General features: G+C 42.9%; 1 protein-coding gene across 4 annotated transcripts; it reads right to left on the bottom strand.

Annotated features, from left to right (window-relative positions):
- Positions 1-3,436: 3,436 nt before the first annotated feature.
- Positions 3,437-18,433, bottom strand: SAR1B (secretion associated Ras related GTPase 1B). 4 transcript variants are annotated; one of them, XM_054217337.1, is made up of 7 exons: positions 18,407-18,433; positions 13,602-13,675; positions 9,758-9,877; positions 8,885-8,950; positions 8,236-8,339; positions 7,943-8,074; positions 3,437-6,489 (listed from the first exon to the last, which is right to left on the bottom strand). In XM_054217337.1, the coding sequence occupies exons 2-7, from the start codon at positions 13,657-13,659 to the stop codon at positions 6,373-6,375; spliced, it is 597 nt and encodes a 198-aa protein (XP_054073312.1). In that variant the 5' UTR covers positions 13,660-13,675; positions 18,407-18,433; the 3' UTR covers positions 3,437-6,372. The 4 variants fall into 4 exon arrangements, with proteins under 4 accessions (XP_054073312.1, XP_054073310.1, XP_054073309.1 ...); XM_054217335.1 differs by having other exon boundaries at positions 18,346-18,422; XM_054217334.1 differs by lacking the exon at positions 18,407-18,433 and adding an exon at positions 18,224-18,364.
- Between the last annotated feature and the right edge of the window lie 33 nt (positions 18,434-18,466).

Raw genomic sequence — 18,466 nt, 5'->3', positions numbered from 1 at the left:
AATGCATGGCAGTGACAATATTTTGAAGAGATTTATTTTAAACCTCTTGTGTGCGCGTATATATATATGTATACATATATTTTTACATAGTACATTACATACATACACACCCAGAGCAAGGAACAGAAGAGTTAAGCGGCACATACAGGGATCTTCCTTTCACAGTTCCAATTTATTTGAAAATGAACCAAAATCAGGTTCGGAAAGAACGGCATTCGGGCACCGTGGCTGGAACCGATAGCCAAGGCTGAACTCAGACCCCAGCCCCGGGTGCCAACAGGCATGAGAGCGCTTAAAATTCGGCTTTAAGTTCTGCAGCTTGTGCTTCTCTCTGGTCAGAAGCGACACACACTGAACAAACGACCTCGGCTCTGTCCTTGGGGAACAGCCGACCGAGGATCAGCAGTTTTCAGTCACTTTGCAAAACGCAGCTTAATTGTAGGATGGGTTTCAGAACAACCTGAGACACGCCGGCATTACCGTAGCACGCACAGACCAATTGAAACACGGCTCCTATCGCTACCTGATTTGTCTCTCCCGTCTTCGCTTTCACAAGCACCAGCGTTTCCAAACGTCAGCCCACAAACAAGCTGCGGCAGAGCAGCGTTAGGAGCCCTGCTCCGAATCGCTCTCCCTCTCACCTGGCTGGCAAGAGGCCATTTTTCAACTCGGTTAATTTTCTCCCTTCCTCCATTGCACGGGCGGGAACTTGGTCAAGTATTTCCTAGAGATGCTCGCGCAACCCTCAGGGCAGTCCCTGCAGTGTGGTCCCCAGCGCTGACCACCTCCTCCCGCCTGATTTCTTGCCGCTTTTAGGTTTCAGCAAAACTTTAACAAAGATTTTAACAAATTCTTCACTTAAACCAAATTCAAACCTTCCCCTCACCGAGAAGAGCTTCTTTTGCTCAGAAATCCGGTGTGCTACAAAACCTGAACCACTTCAGCTCCTCTCGACAGGGTAAGCTCAGGTTCCCCGTCTGCACGTCCCACCGCAAGCACCAGTCCCACCCCTGCCCAAACCAGCACGTCCCACCGCAAGCACCAGTCCCACGCCTGCCCAGACCAGCATCTCATCACAGCACACCCCTGGTCAACAAACCTGCTCCATCCACTCCCGGGTTTGGGTACTCAAGTACCATTAAATTGCAAAGATCAGGTCTCCAACAGCTCATCTCCGCCCCAAACCAGGGGTTTGCTCCAGCTCCTGCTGCTCCTCAGAGTTCATCAAACCCCTCTGACTATAAAGCACCACCTTTGCTGGGACAAAATGTAACCAAACAATATAAATTCTTATTTGCCCATGCCAAAATCAGGCATTTGGACCTAATTCTCCTTTTACAAGGATAGCATTTATTACATCGCACATTTAGTATAGAGAATCAGAAGTGACACACAGAGCCAAGCTTTGCACCCACTCTACACATCACAATTTTTTTGTGCTGCTCTTTTAACTTGTTTTCAACTTAATGTTGTCATAGTTGGGTGCAGGAGCTGACAGTGAAAGGGTACATGCTCAGAGCAGCTTTTTTGCTGCAAAGGCAGAGGAGGTGACCCAAAGTGCCGTCGATTTACACATGGTTTGTGCAGTATCTTCAGCAGCTTACATGTGATGAAGGCTTCCATCATCACTCCGGGACACGGAGAAACGGTGCCAAGGGAGGCGTTGCTTCATCCCATGGTGCTGGTGGTTGCTCTTCTCATTCAGGCAGTGACCAAATATGATCTAATCCCTCCAGACCTCACCTTTGTCACAGGTTAAACAGGGACAACAAGTGCCCTCTGCCCCACAAAGACACTGAGGCACCATTAGCAGACAGAAAGCATCGAGATCCCGGAGTGAAAGGCATCAAAGAATCTAAAATGTTATTATCGATTTCTTTCTGTGATGGGACACTTGCCATAAGAAACAGGGTCATAAGAAAAACAAGCGATACTTTTTTTTTTTTAATGATTATTTTACCCTAACTGCTTATCAACAAACAAATTTCTAACTCTAATTCAAAAGCAGTCAAGTAAGAAATAATTTGACAAATGTAAACCGAGGAGAACGCATACTTTGGATGGGAAAACAGTTCTCTGTCACAGTCAGTTCACACACTTGCCCGTGGATGGGATGAGTGGACTCTGTTTGAAGAGCACCTAAACCCAGGGCAATCCCCACTCCGTGCAGACCCCAGAGGGCATCAGGATGCCAAGGCAGCAGCATTTGCCTCCAAGATCGGATCCTTCCATCTCATTTTAAAATTGCAACAAAGGAAACACCATTTTTTCCCCTGCTCAAAGAGTTCTCCAAGTAGAGGATTTGCTTCCATGCACGCATGAACAGAAACCCTGGCAAAGAAGAGGCTGAATTATTATTATACCCAGCTGAAAAGAAACCCCAAAACTCACTACTAGACGATGTACGAAGTGACTACACTTTTTTCCTGGTTTTGATAATTTGACAAGAACTCCTTTTGTTTAAAACTCCTTTTCTTCAAATTCCAAGTGAGAATTTTATTTTCTATTCCCAATACTTGAATTTTGAGCATGGGATAACAATAACAAACACCACATTAACAACATGTTCAAGAACACTTGCATCTTTAGCTTTTCTTCTGCAGTTTATTATATAAATTATGCTTTTAAACATTTAGAGCACTTACATTTCAAAACAGACAATGTTTAGCTCCCCACTGAGATACTAGTGCAAAAAGTGGTTTATCTAAGTGCAAGTAAGTTACATCCCCACTGACAGTCAGTGGATTAGGCTGTTTTTAATATAAATCCCACGTCCATAACTAACAATTATGTTCTCTACACTAAATCTGAGCATGTTGTAAATCAAAAGAAATATTGGACTTTGGTTGGTAACGACCAAATACTCTGACAGCACAAACAGGAGAAGAACAGTTTGACTTCAAAGCAGACTTGTGAACTCACCGGGGTTGGAGACCACCGCTATCATTTTTCTGATCTGACTTTAGTTATAAGTAAGTGGATGCCAAATGTTCTCTTTGACATTCAGTTCCAGTTATTAAAATACAATAAAACTCACATACACACACATATTGTATTCCAGTGAATGCCGCAGGTCACCTTTGGCACATCACAGACAGCACCTGAACACTGCATACAAAAATATTCATGAAATAGCCTTGATCTGGCAGGAGGACAAGTGAGAAAGTTCAAAGATCCTTCCCGTCTCCAACGCCAACAATTGTCGCTGAAAAATGGATTAAACCAAGACTGAAATACAGCAATGCCTCTCAGTTACACAATACATACTGAAACCCAAGTTTAATTAAATCCAAGCAAAATAAATCTTTTTCAACCCATAGACGCTAGTGTATGGGGTCACTGCAGTGAAACACAGGCCACTGTCAGCAGTAGTTGTCAGTACCTTAGAAATCTGCACTCATTTCTCTTAAAGAACTGTTGCCACGTAAAACCAAAATGAGACACTTCATAAATAACATCTTTATTAATGAGTTTTCTTTTTCACATTCTTTAAGGTGATGGTTAATTGAAATCTGCATAGTCAAGAGTGCAAAGGAAAAAAAATTCATAGAAGTCGGACCCAAATGTGAATGTTGCTTTTTTTTTTTTTTTTTTTTTTTTTTTAAGTTAAGTGAGACTGGTCACAATCATAGGAAAAAGCAACCTCCAGAAATAAGTGACAAGGGAGATACGGAGCGGGGCGGGGATGAAAACCACCAGAAAAACTCTGATCAGTATATTCGTCTATTAATGAAGTCTTCACACAAAGACACACAACACCCATTCACATTCATGTGCACAATGGAACGTAAACTACAGAAGACAGACACTTCCTCCACTGAATGAAGTGAAACCGCAGGATTATCTGTGTATGTAACCGAGTGCTGATCAGCTGTTCCCACAAGGGGAACCATTACAATATCCAGGTGGATAAACCCAGATTTCTTCATGCCCTTATTACAACCACATTTAAACTAGCATCCTACAGCAGGAAACATGAAATCTGAGTATTTCCATACTACTAAGAATTACTCTTAACACGCACTTTTAAAGCGGTATCACCTCCCTTCTTTTTTAATTCTTAATACTATCATCCCTTTCCTTCCTGCTAACGTTACTCGGTTGGTTGGAAGCGCAGGTGAAGAGGAGCTCTCTGTGCCCACGCCATGGCTCAGCCGGTGGAAGCGCAGAACACCTCCAGCTTCATTTCCATAAGCACAGGCGAGACGGTCCCAAGTCTCCCACATCGACACCGCACTGTGACCGCAAGTAGTATTTCTAATATTTACACCATCTACTGATTTAGCTGTTGTTCTCTATTTGTAACCATCATCAGAAAACTCTAGAGAGGAAAAAAAAGGAAGCATGTCCCCTACGTAACAGCTGTAAGTAGCAAAGACTCACATATTGTCCACATGCTGGCGAGAGGCCGTTTCTTACCTCCAGTTTTGATTTATACAACCACGACGCTACTCTACAGCTGAGCACTAGTTTAAATGCAAAATTCTCTTGCGTTGGTCATTTGGAAAAGCTACCCAATACCATCACTCTGAACTTCACCATGCACAAACTAGGCTTAACGCTTTGCATATGACTGCGCACTAATAAACTTCATTACAGTTTACAGTAGTTTAGGTTCTGAATTATTCATCTTATTCAGATGCACAATCAAGGACTGTGGGGAACTGATCATCAATATTCAATCGTACAAGTTCAGATCTGGGCAAGGAAAAACTCTCATTTATTTGATACGAGCCCACAGGCTTTAAATCTGAGATTCAAGCCCAGCAGATCAAGAGAAAGTTATTTATGAAATCAAACCAGTCAGAAATACGTTTGCTGCCGTGGATATCGTAAACATAAGGCTAAAGTATTTTGAAGAAGACCTACAACAGTAAGTAAAAGGGATTCAGGAAAAACACTTGCCGCAGTTTGTACTCTTACAAGGGGGAAACAAACTACACAGCGAAACTCAAACCCATCAGGGTGAAACGGCGACTCCAGGGCTGAAACCCTACCTGCGCTGGACAGATGAGAGTGAAACATGCCCAGCACACAGGAACACCAACCCCAGCTCCATGGCAGCGGCAGCCAGCATCAACAAGACACTGAGACACACGTGCTTCGACACCCCTGCTTCAAAAACAACCTGCTTCCTCCTCGGGGAACTAAAGCACTCGAAGACGGGGAAAAACAGGCAGAAGTCTGGGAACAAGGACTGCAGATAATCAAATTTTACCCCCAGAACAAGGCCACCCGGGCAGCCAGCAGCTGCCACACTGGCCAGCTTTCAGGGCAAAACCACAGAAAACAATCCATCCTGTCCCAGTCCACAACACCAAAACCAAAACCAGCCGATTGGGTGCGGGTTGATAAATTTTCACAAGCAGCAATGGCAGCTTTTTTTTTCCCCTGGCAATTTCACAGGCAAGTATTCTGGTAAACCTCAAATCTAACTAAGTTACAAACAGAATATTTAGTGAATGGTACTGTTAATTTCTTCAGAACAAAACCTGTATTTCTTGTGCCGCTTCAGGGGTTTAATTCAAGAGAGCAGTACAGTAGGACCACTTTTGACATTAGTTCAGGATTTACATCAGCACAGCTGATCTACATTATTTGTATGTTTTAAAGGTGGTGGTTATAAGGGCATCGAATTAGATTTTTCTTTTACTAACGCAAAATCCTAAAGTCAAAGCAATTTGGAAGTCTGAAAAAAACACACCTTACTCTAACATACAATGAAACTACTTTGTGGCCTTCTGTGTTTCAGGAAAATATCCCACATATTCAGATCATCAGGCAGCCTCACTAGTTAAGACACATTAAAATGAAACATTTTCCATTAAAGTTGCCAAAAACCGGATTTAAATTTATTGCATGACGTTGCATAAGAAAGTATATTATTGAAAACCGTAAGGCATCATGCAATTATCCATCAGCTAATTATTTATTATTCCTTGAAAGATGGTTATATACTCTAAAGTTATAAAACCAGTTTCAAAAAAGTACATAAAAAAATTTAACATAAGCATTAAATATTTTTCACATGTTCGTAGTTTTTAGCTGTTAAAAAGTGCATTCAAACATACTGTACTGGAAAGTTGCTCTGACCAAAAATGGTGCCGGAGACTTGTTAAATTAAAAGCCGCAAAAGAATGTTGCATGGGATTAGAAAGCTCACAGATTGTGGTACTTAAACTTACAAACTTGCTTGAAATAATTTCTCAATCCTCACACTTACAATTTAGCATACATGATATAATTAGCTAAAAATGTATATTTTTTTTAATAACTAAACAGTCAAATTCAAGTTACGTACACTGAGTGATCAAATAAAGAGCAGACTTAATATTCAGACATGGGACAGAACGTACTGGTGCAATTTTGGCATTAATCAATGTACTGTGCCATCCAACGGAAGCCTTCTCCATAGCCTTGTCTCTTTAGCACGCTGCACATAAACACTTCTAGTGGCCTTGCGTTCAGTTCTTTCAGTGGTATACTGCCCTGCAGAGAGACAAGTGGCCCAGGTTACAGTGTTGTTACGAACATATGGCTACTTTACACAGACCTTTGCTTCTATGGAATGCCATTATTTAACTTGTGTTGGATACATGGATTTAGAAAATAAATTGATCTAAAACATGCACATGTTACTAAGATTAGGGTCACCTGAGAAACACACTGAGTATGTTTTTTCATGTGCATCCATGGTTGGAGAGGGTGAAGTACCCGAAACCATAGTGCAACAGCAAGAACAGCAAGCATGTGCACAGAGAATCTGAGAGCTGATATTAATTTTTCAGTCCCAGCTCCCTGCTCCGTTTCTAATAGCTTTCCAACCAGATTAAAAAGAACATTTGCTACCAATTTTGTAGAACTGACCATAGCAAGAGTGCAAGTCGCTTGCTTGCCAAGATGAGCACAGCGGGATTAAGATGTTGCTCAACTGGAGATTCACCATGGTATTCATACTTTAAGGGAAGCATCTAAGAATAAACACTCTTAGAGGAAAAGAGGAATGGGTTGCCCAGAGAAGCTGTGGCTGCCTGATCCCTGGAGGTGTTCAAGGCCAGGTTGGACGGGGCTTGGAGCAACCTGGGCTGGTGGGAGGTGTCCCTGCCCAGGGCAGGGGGTGGCACTGGATGGGCTTTAGGATCCCTTCCAACTCTAACCGTTCTATGAATTACAAGAGCAGGAGCCCTCCTCAGCAGAGCCACACCAGTGGGCATCTAATGGGATTTGGGACAGAAGCCATACTGGAACAGCTTCGTCAGCTGCAGAGAGGTGTCTTTCCAAGGGCAACGGAGCAACTTGTTTCTAGTGCCCTGTATCCAAGTGTCTCCTACAAGTAGTACACTGTATTTACTTTAAATTAAGAAGAGTTGAAGTATCACAAAGGTCCATAATCTTAGTCTGCCTTGTTACAACCAATGCCGGTAGGAACATTTCCCCCTCTCTCCCCTCACAACTTAAACTCAGACTTTACAGTGGTGTAAATCTATTTCTAAGCTTTAGGTAAACGTGTCAAGTAATGAATTGTGCTAAGTCTGAACTTTAAATGAGATAAGTCGCTTACTGAAAGACTTTATTAGTTTTCTCTTATAGTTCTCACTGGAACTATAGTCTCCGAAAACTTGCTCATCCTTTTAAAGGACTGCATAGGAAAGTTGAAGTACTAAAAATTATCCTAGGTACAATTAAGTTTTCTCTGAAAAAACATGGCATTAAACATGATGTAAAAAAATTGTAGTATAGATGCATCTAACACACAAAAAAAGAAACTCCACAATTCATTTACACCATATACAGTTATTATGTACTAAGTGCTTTATAAATTAAAAACTTTTTTTTTTTTGCATAGCTAGAGTGGAGTCAACACACAAATAAGGCAAAAAAACCTAACTAACAAAATAAACCAAAGCCACCAAATAAAAAAAAAAAAAAAAAGGAGCATTACCTTTCCTGTTGTCTGGCCATACAGACCAAACATCTCTCGTAACCTCTCTTCACTAATGGCTTCAGGTCTGTCAATCTTGTTACCAAGAATTAGGATAGGCACATTAGCAATAGTTTCATCTGTCATTAGTGACTACGAAGGAAAGGAGAAAGGAACAGAGATTAATTTAGAATATAGATGGTCAAGTCATTACCGCTCATTTCCAGGTGGCAGCAGAGCTCCGTTGGATACTCGGAATTTGAGCTTGCTTATTTCTTAGAAGTTAAAACTTTCAAAAACTTATGTAAACTTACGTCGAGTTCTTCTTTTGATTCAAGCAATCTTTCCTGATCTGCACAGTCGACCAAGAACACAATGCCATTAATCGCAGGTAGATAGTTTTTCCACACTCTGCGAGCTACAGGGAAGATGTGAATTAAAAACAAAAGGAAATTATCCCAAAGTTCAGAGTGATGCACATTGGTAATTAACAAACAACAGGGTGTTTTTTTGAACTCTTAGCTTGTGGTGCCAGTTGCAATTTCATGTTTTACAAAACTTGAAATAATGGAGCAAAAGTATCATTCTCCTTACTGTTAACACCACTCTATCCCATATGCACACTGATGTACTGAAACTTTTTGCGTTTCCCAAAAATTGTCAACAAAGGTAAGCTTGAAGCACAAAGCTTAAAGGTAAACGTAAGCAATTCAAAGTACAGAATCCTCTTCAAAATACAGACATCCATCAAAGATTTATGCTCTACTGCAGCTCCTGCCAAATTGTATTTGGGATTTGTGATAAATGGCGGAGATGTCCAACAGAGCAGTCAATGTTTTTTATGCTGCCAAAGAGAGTGTGGGAAGTCAATCTCTTCAGCATGGTTATATTTCTGATCCGAAACAGACAGACTGTAGACAACTCTAACTCAATTCAGTGAAGTGAGTCAACGTATTCCCTTACCTTGAGCATGTCCACCCAGGTCAAAAGTAGTGAAAGTCATGCCAGCAATTGTCAGCTCTTCTGAAGCTAGAAATACAAAGAATTATGTTCTCTGTGAAGATTATGCAAGTGCATTGGAACAGTCTAACCTTTTAGCATGTAGATTTTACTTTCCCTCTTGGGTCTTTTCAGTATTTTGTTACTCAAGAAACAAATCAGAGCAATACTTTTTCTCTCCAAATCAATAACACATTTGTTTAACAACAAAATGTTACTAACCATTAAAACACGTGTGAAACACCTATAATGCTAAGAATAGCAGAGAATATTCATACATTACTTATCCCTACACATTACACAAACAACAGTTGGCTCCAGCATCTGGTTTGTCAAAAAGATGGCATTTCATGTACAACACTGTTCAAGGTTTCTCCTCTTGACATCCTTTCCCAACTTCTCACCTCCTTATTGGACACCACCAATCCACATTTTTAACCTGCATTGAACTTTTTCTCCCATGAAGCTACCAGGATAACAATTACATAGCAATCTCTGACCCCCAAAAAATCAAAACAGTGTACATAAATGGTAGTTTTCCAGTTACACAGAAAACCTGCTCCCAAACACTTGGAGCCCCGATTTCCCACAGTTTCTGTAATCTAGAATCTCAGCTCCATCACTCTACTTGGTTTTCTCCTCAATTTCAACTAAACCGCATTGAACTATCCTACGCACATTTTTTTTTAATGTTACTTGAACTATCTACAGATTGCAATCCCAGAAATTCCTTTATTTCTCCCCAGTTACACTGTTGGTCTCGCGTACAATGAGATCTTGCTTTTCTTGCAATTATTCAGATACTTTCTAGCTATGGAACCAGCAATATTAACTTACTGGGGTGTAACGTGGGGACATGTTGTCCCAATCTGTCATCTTTGAGCATGTGCAGCAGCGTAGTTTTTCCAGCATTGTCCAGTCCAAGAAACACTAGTTTGCCCGATTTCTTGTACAGTCCTAGAACAAAGCAGGACCTAGTGAACAATCAGTTAAATCGGTGGGAGTTCATTTCCAGCACTAGAGACGATTTTGCTCCCAGGAACAGAGTGTTACAGTCACAGTACAAAATACAGACCAGCCAAGCTCCACTGTGCACTTTATCAGTGCCCTTTATCCATGTTCTACTTGTATGAACTACGTTCACACTTGCTCACGTGCCTGCAGCACTGGGTGTACCACCTGCAGCCTACAGGATGCTCAGCAGGAGGGGGAGAGACACACAATTGATGTGAACGTGTCACTCATGTAAATGCATTTACATTGCCTTAGGAAAACCACAAAACAGGACTAAACCTTGCCAATGTAGCTTACTCTGCCCCAGCAAAAGGACAGTTTTGCTCACAGGAGGTGGAGAGGGAGGCACGTGGGTACACCAGGCTTTAAAACATGGACCATCCTGGACCTGGACAGAGGGTTTTTTTTCTTCAGCTATCTCCAATTATGACAAAAAAAGTTGTCTGAGGCAAAAAGGAAGTTCAGACCTCAATGGGTATATTGCAGAGAAAATAGTTGCCATGTCAATAGTCATAATTAGTGTATGTATGAATTCTTTTATGTTGGTTCACATATTATTTTGACAAAAAATAACATTCACCCATACTCCCAGCTAAATTGTACGAATATATCCTGAATGGCATCATCAGGACTATTCTGACACACTTGCTGTCATGCGATAATGCTTTCATAACAGGAATAAGAAATTTTATTTTCAACAATTGTCACCTTTATAAAAATGCCTCTTCCCCGTTTTTCCCCTCTACTTGTAACCCCCAATAAATGCAACAGTTGCTGCGAAGGAGAGGAAGGATGTATAAAACATGAACGCCATATTTTCTTAAGTTTGAGGTTATCAAGGGGCAATTCTCTCAAACTTGCCAACACCACTTCCTATGCCAGAATTATTTTGCACTGCTTCAAACTGATCGACATTTTTAAGACAGATTTCATTAAAAAAATAATCCCATTCTGTACTGAAAAACTACTGAAGTAATAGACTCTCAGCTTTGCCTTTAAGGAGAAAAAATGTCCCTTATTCCTTCTTCAAAGAGCTGGATACTACACCTCACACATCTCTTTGGAAATCACTACTGACCCCACAGCCCTCACAAGTGCTGAAGATGACAGTACACTTACAGAGGGCGAGGAAATATGTACACACGTGTATGCTGAAATTACATTTCTTCAAAAGCAAAACTGAGCTATGTTCCTAACAGAATTCTCTCTTCTTTCTGTGTAAGAACAACTGCAAAATACAGCCAAATATTGCAATGTGGGAGGTTTTTGCATCACCAGATCTTTTACTATATAATGGCATAGTATTTGTGGTTCTTTGCAATATGCTGAAGAAAAGTACATAGAATCATAGAATGGTTGGAGTTGGAAGGGAACTTAAAGCTCACCCATTCCCACCCCCTGCCCTGGGCAGGGACACCTCCCACTAGACCAGGTTGCTCCAAGCCCCGTCCAACCTGGCCTTGAACACCTCCGGGGGTGATACAGAAACATTTTGTGAAGTACACAATCAGATTTTACTGTTAAAGCTCAACTGTCCCATCGCTGCAGTCCTGACACTTAATCGTAAGCACAGCCAACCCTCCCGACCTGCAAACTAGCCACCAACATCCTGTGCCGTGCCCTGGGGATGCGGGCAAGTGGCTGGTAGCCATCCAAAGGGCGGCTGGTAGCCATCCAAAGGGCACGCTGCCAGCTGCCCATGGCGTCTCCATGGGAAGGCTAGCAAGTGAGCCAGCAGCATCAGTTTCTAGAGCCCTCATTTTTCCTTCTTATCTAATGTGTTATCCTCACACCGTGTTTTATTTGGTGGGATTTTAAACGATGCTGTCGCACAGGTGGCCACTGGGACAGGCCCGCTGATGCCGCAGCGTTACAGGGGTGTACGTGCCTCTGCCCAGCCGACCTTTACACCGCGGCTGTTTGCTCGCCTCTCCCCCTGCCTTTAAGCTAATCTCTGGGATCACATTCCATCATGACATGTTTTGTAACATGCAGGAATTCTTTCATATTCCTCAGTTTATTTCATTAATGATCTTTATTACTACAGGTACTGTAGAATGTCTTTCAATGCAACTCTAACTTCCCAAACTCACATGCCAAAAATATATATTAGCTATTAAGCTACAGAGTGGAGGAGAAAGTATTAATGTTTACAGAGAAAGGAGTGGAGAATCATTTTTATACATTAACTTATGTCACAGGGGAAACTCCAGTTCACACTTAGCTTATGAGTTAAACAAAACCCTACTAAACCTTAGTAAAACAGTGTTTTTGCCACTCTCAGCCTGGACATCCAGGAGCCTTTGCTCCCAAATCAGGTGCTGGTGGTTTCTCTGAAATATTTCACATTTCCTAAGTGTCTTTCATAGAAATGCAAGATGAACAAGCAGCAATTCTTCAGCTATTAACTACACCAAGATCAGAGTTTACATACATATAAAAAAAAGATTCTTTGTGCATTCTAAATATATACGTGCACAAAGCTGTACTTCATAAAGTGATCTTATCAGCCTGCTGACAGGACAGCACAAGGAACTGCAGTGAGTTTCTCGAATGTTGTAATCGGCCTTCAACCGTAAATGTAAGTAAGAATGAAAATAGAATGTGTTTCTTCTAAAATAAAGGAGACATATTGAAAGTAATTCTCCTTCCTACTTAAAGCTTCCGTATCTTTCACCAGAATTAGACTTTGCATGCACAGGAATGGGAAAGTGGGCTAGTGTGCAATAATCACTGCTCAGCTAAGTAAGAGGAGATAAGAAAGATTAGTCAACTTAGTTAAAATTTCACTGGCTAATATTCAGTAGTAGTCCAAGGGTCTAACATTCAGCAAAAAAGTTTAAACTTTCAACTGATAAAAGGCAGGGCACACAGCTTGCCATGATACATTAATCTCAAATGCTTTTTATCCGCTTCAATAAAATCTTTGGAACTTGTAAATTGTGCCTTTTACCTATATGATCTGCAACTTCAATTCCTCCTTTTAGTATCCTAACATTCCCTTTCCTCCTGTTTGGGTTTGGTTTTGGTTTTTTTGGGGGGTGGGGTGTGTTTTTTATTCCCCTCCTGTTTTCCACAAGCTAATATTTCACCTTGGATCGATAGGGATTACAGACTCTCTTTGCCAGGGAACACTTTCCTGAGGCTCTTCAGCAGATGCCAGTGAAGTTTCACACTGATTTCAGTGACATGAGTCACAGAATAACACACCACTGAACATGCGCAAGGGCTTCAATATCCGGCACTAATTTTGTGTAGACCATCCCTTCTATTTGGAATTCTCAAGTGATATCCTCATGTGCAAAAGAACTGAGCTACAATAACTGAGTTCAGTTCTTTACAGCAGAGAAAAATCAGGATAAACTCCATAGAAGTCAACTGAATCACACCAACCTAAATGTAATATGATTAGCGAAAAATCAAACCTGTTATGTTCATGAAAGAAAATGCAATTTTTGAGAGGTTAAAGGATTAATGAAAGATTGAGCGGAGCGCAGATTCTGGAAATACTCAGTATTGATAAGTGAAACTTTTGTTTGAGTATTTTTGAATATACACCAGAACAAATATTATTATTTAACCATCAGCTATGTTTGAAGATAAGAAGTGAACAGACATTTTATGCAAGAATAACAGAAAGAAAAAAACCCAGACATTAAAAACTTACCTAAAAACTGTAATACGCTACTGAAACCACTGTAAATCCAATCAAATATGAAAGCCATATCTGAATCTTATGGTCTGAAATAAACAGAAAATACAATGCATTCAAGATCTGTCACAACGGCACGTTAAACATTTTAAGATATTTATAGGTAACAGAAGCCATCCAAAGTTCTGGGTGAAAGAGTGTCCCTGCAATGCATTAAAAAAATTAGTGTAGAAATGAAAACAGAATCCAGATCCAGACTGCCTGATTCAACTGCAGAGACTTCCTCTCTCTCTCCCTCCCCCCTCCCCTCTGCCGCCTTGGAAAATGCTACGTGGACAGAAGTCTTTGCAAGAAGTAAAAATAATTTTATCTTAAGCACAGTTTGGTGGAGGTGTGTGATGTTCCACTGAAGATTTCACATGAGATCTTCATATTAACTTTTCAACTAGGAAAACATGGCACTTCTAAGCGGACAACAGAGAAATGTCAGGGCACAATCAGGGCTCCCGCTGCCCCTGGGTGCTGCTGGGGTCTGAAGCAGAGGCGGTAAGAGGTGAAGAAGTTTTGTGAAGTTGAATCCAGAGAAGTTTGATACCAAATAAATCCCTATTGTCTGCACATACCTGTCCATTTAGCTTGTAATGGGAAGCAACTACTTAGCACAAAGCACTGGAACTGCCATCCAAACACCGTGGCGTGCACAGGCTGCCACAACTTAAACCTTAAGTACAAAACTTATTTTTTAAAAAAAGGACACTAGAAGACCACGTTTCCCACTGAATTACTTCAGCTTAGATTCAACAACACCTAGTTGAGCTGAGAGGCAGCCAAGGCAACTATAACCAACACCCTCGTTGTTCCATACAACCGTCAGCCAACTTCAGCCGACCATCACAGATGGGACCCCCCTTGCTACCAGGATGAAGCTCTGCTACTCCACAAGCACCCTTTCTTTGGGCCATGGTGAAAAAATATAAGGCACCTACGCTCGTCCCTGGAAAGAAGCAAGTGTCCAAGATGGATTGCACAGACTGACGAATTCAGATGTTGCTGCCCCAGAAAAACCCCTCTGCCACCAAAGGCAGGGCTGCTTCTGAACAAGTGGCCACAGCAGAGGTGTCAGGGGAACTCTGGCACACCTCATGCGCCCAGGAGGACAGGTAGCACAGAGGAGAACCTGCTGCTACTGACAAAGCGATGCTTTGGGGCTCAAGAATAAAGCCATCACTAAGTTCACTGCACGGACATAATTTCTTCGCTTTCATCTTAATTTCCTCATTATCTGAAGTGAGGATAATCACACTAAAAGCACCAGTTTGACACAGTGAATTAGTACCTAGCATGAAAACCTCTTGAAAGACTCAAGGGCAGCATCCTTAGAAGCATTTAGCCAGCTAATTCCTACTGGAGCGCATAAGCCCTGCTAACATCAGGGGACGTTGGAGTCTGACTGCCCTCAAGAAACTGGACTGCACTGCTGAGTGCAGCTGGCAGAGGCATCCACGTCGCTGAAGGCTGTCCTGCCACACTCGTCTTGACGCTGGAGCTGTACCATGGCGGGGAGGGGGTCACAAGATGATTTTAGGGCAGCTCTGAGCCTGGAGCTCAGGACACAGTAGTCAAAACACAGGTCAGAACCACATCAAAATCCAGGCATCGGTCACAGCAGTTACACTCATGGCAGCAAACAGACCTTCTCCACTACGCAACAACAGGTATATTACAGAAAGGTAATATGGAAAGAGGAAGAAAGAACATTCTAATTATATTTGCTTGCATTGGAACAAAGTCTCTTCAGCCCACATTTGCCTCCCTGGTGAAGACAACAAAGTGCTAGGAGTTCATGGTTTCTCCACAACTAACTCTGAAACTCTTACCCACCTCCTACGTTACTCTGAACAACTCATCAGCTGCAACAGGCACAAATTTTAAGACTACAAATCAAATATGCTTGTCAATGCATAAACACCCAGTTACACAACGTCACCACTGAAACTGTCCCTTGCGTGGCTAAAAAGCAAAGGTCAAGAATAAGCAAACACAGCAGAACATACACGTCAGCAGATTTATTTATTGCTTGAGCAAAATACCGATCGAGAAAAGCCTCTATGGGGCTTAGAAAAACGATCGACTCAAATAACCTGCAAATCAGGGCAAACAGCGTGATGTAAGAGAAGTGCTCAGATTACTGAGGTGAGAATAACTTCACAGCATTTAGTTGTATTAACCTTTTCCATCTATTAAACTTATGGATAAAACAAAACAAAAAAATCTTTATGCGTTACAGGAATGATTTTAAGGGGCAAGATTCAAATGATTAAAGTGAGAACAGGATTACTCCGCAAACGCAGCTGAAGTGGCATTAATATAGGTTAAGTTTCTATTGCCACAAGAAAAGTGCTGTTAGAAACAGAGTTATCCAAATACAACCAGAAAGGCCTCCATATCAGCTGGCAGCACTTAAAGGGAAATACTTTTAAAACGGGGAACAAAACGGACAGCTAATTGTAAAGGTACACTGGCAATATTTGAATAGAGATATTAAATCTACCCTTATCACGCAGGAAAAGTAACTACATCATTCACAGCAGCGTCAAATCAAAGCATTAAAAAACCATAGCGGCTCTGTATTACTATCAAGAGTTGTTAACGCTGCCAAGACATCCAAGTCATGGAGCTCCCCTGAATTATGGCAAGAGCTGACGATGTTCAACACACACAGACTCAAACTCTCAGGCCCGTGCTAAAAATACCATAAAAGCAGAACAATGAAAACTCTGTCAATGACTGCTCACAAGCCGTGAGGAAGACAAAAATACTCTTTTAAGGTTATTTTACGGGTTCCCTTGAAAATAATCAGTTGTAAGCAGAGATAAGCTTTTAATGAAAAACTGTACTGGACAGAAGACAATCTCTTGATACCAACTATTTTCACAGACCTCACTAACTCACTCATGCCTCCTTAACAAAGATATGAAAAGTAATTTTCTAGCATCACATCAACAACAGATGGCTACCACTTCAAAATGTCTCCAACAACCCTGGCTAACATTATTTCATCAGCAAAGTATCATCTGGTAACTCCCAGGGAGTCCCATGAGCCACTCTACAGGCTGAGGAGATGGGTTTGCCTACTGGAGACCACTTCTGACCGGAGGGATGCAGAATTCCCACCCAGTGGCTCCGGTAACACCTTGAGCCAGCCTCCTGAAGGGAATGTTGCTGACAGCAGGGGCTAGCAAGCAGAATCATTTCACTTCTGAACCCGTTAGAAAATAGCAGTTACTTCCAAAGTCTGTAAAACTCTCAGATAAAAGAGAAAATCAGGCTTTTCAAGACAGTTTTAAATCCCTTTATGGATTAATTAGGAAGCAGAAACTAGTGACACCCAAGCTGAACAGCTCTTGCAGTAACTGGGAACGCACTGTGCGGTGCCTGGGTGGTACTGACGGCAAGAGCCAGGGAAGAAACCTCTGTCCAGCCAAACTGCACCAGCCCTGCACCCGGCCACAGCGAAGTCTGAGAATACAACTTGCAGGCGACAGGATAGAGTCTACTGTTAAGTTATAATTTCATGTATGATCATTTTAACATCTTAAAATGTGACAACTGACAACAAAAATGAAAATCCCCAAGAAACTCAGTGAAAAAAACAGTATTCACCTTCTACAGTTCAGTTTATTCTACGTTACGAAGCTGCACTTTGATGTAGCATTTTAAGAGTTGAGGAAAGGGACAGAGTTTGAAAACGAGGTGACAGCACAGCTTTTTTTCAGATATATTTTATCATTTTTTTGATAGCAAGTCATCTGTGAGATTTCAGAAAGAGTAATCATCATGCTGGTCTGTTACTAACTGTGCTGAAAACCAGAAAGATTACGTGTTTTATGGCAGGTGATTTAAATTTAGTTACATCACATCTTTTACTCTGAGACAGCCTATTTGAATTTAGCAAAGATCTCAAGCACATCCAAAACAGCAAAGCAAACCGTTTATCTGCGCAGGCAGCCCAGCAACACGCACTCTGAGCTCCTAAGGGCACCTGATGCAGCCTGGCTGACAAAAACCAGTCCTCAGCGCACGTCTCAGTGTGAGGCCTGCTGCAGCCATTTACTTACTCATAAAAAATAACCTGAAAAGCCATAGCTTCTAAAGAAATAATAAGAGTTAGAATAAACCTTGGCAGAGCGGCAGAAGGTGCCGGGGGGCCGCCCAAGAGGGTTTGGGACCACCTGAGGGTTTAGGGCCGCGCTGACACCGCTCCCCTCGCCATCGCGCACCCCCCGGCGAGGCAGGGCCGGGGCTACGGGGGCACCACCGGGCAGCCGGGAAAGGCTCACCCACCGGGCGGCGGCACACGGGCCGGCAACCCCAGCCCCGGGGCGAGTGAGGAAAGGGGGGAACGGTGAGGAACGGGGGGAACCGGGGGGGGAAGCGCACACCGCTCCTCACAGCGCGCTGCCTGCGGACCCGCGTAGGCCGCGGCCTCCCCCGCCGCGCAGGGACCCCCGGCCAGGCTCGGCCGCGGCCGCTCCCGGCGGGATACGAGAGCACCCCCACACCAAGCCGCTCCCCCTGTCCCGGGCCAGGGCGGGCAGCGCCCCTCACCACCACCCCCCCCCCCACCCCGCGCTCACCCGCCGCCGAGCCTGAGGTGCGGGCGCTCCCCTCCGCTGCCACCGACACGCACCCCCGACGGCCGCACCCCGCTCCGCCCCCGCGCGGCAGCTCCTCCCGGGCCCGACCGCTCCACACGCACCCCGGCCCGGACAAGGCTCGGTTCCGCGGGGTGTCCCGTCCCCCCCACCACCACCACACACCGGGCAGCACCGCCTCCCCCGCCGGCCCCTGCCCCCTTAAGGCGCCAGGCCCCGCCCACT

The sequence above is a fragment of the Rissa tridactyla genome, chromosome 11 (assembly GCF_028500815.1).
Source record: "Rissa tridactyla isolate bRisTri1 chromosome 11, bRisTri1.patW.cur.20221130, whole genome shotgun sequence".
Classification (NCBI taxonomy): Eukaryota; Metazoa; Chordata; class Aves; order Charadriiformes; family Laridae; genus Rissa; species Rissa tridactyla.
This window is presented reverse-complemented; position numbering and strand designations above follow the sequence as displayed.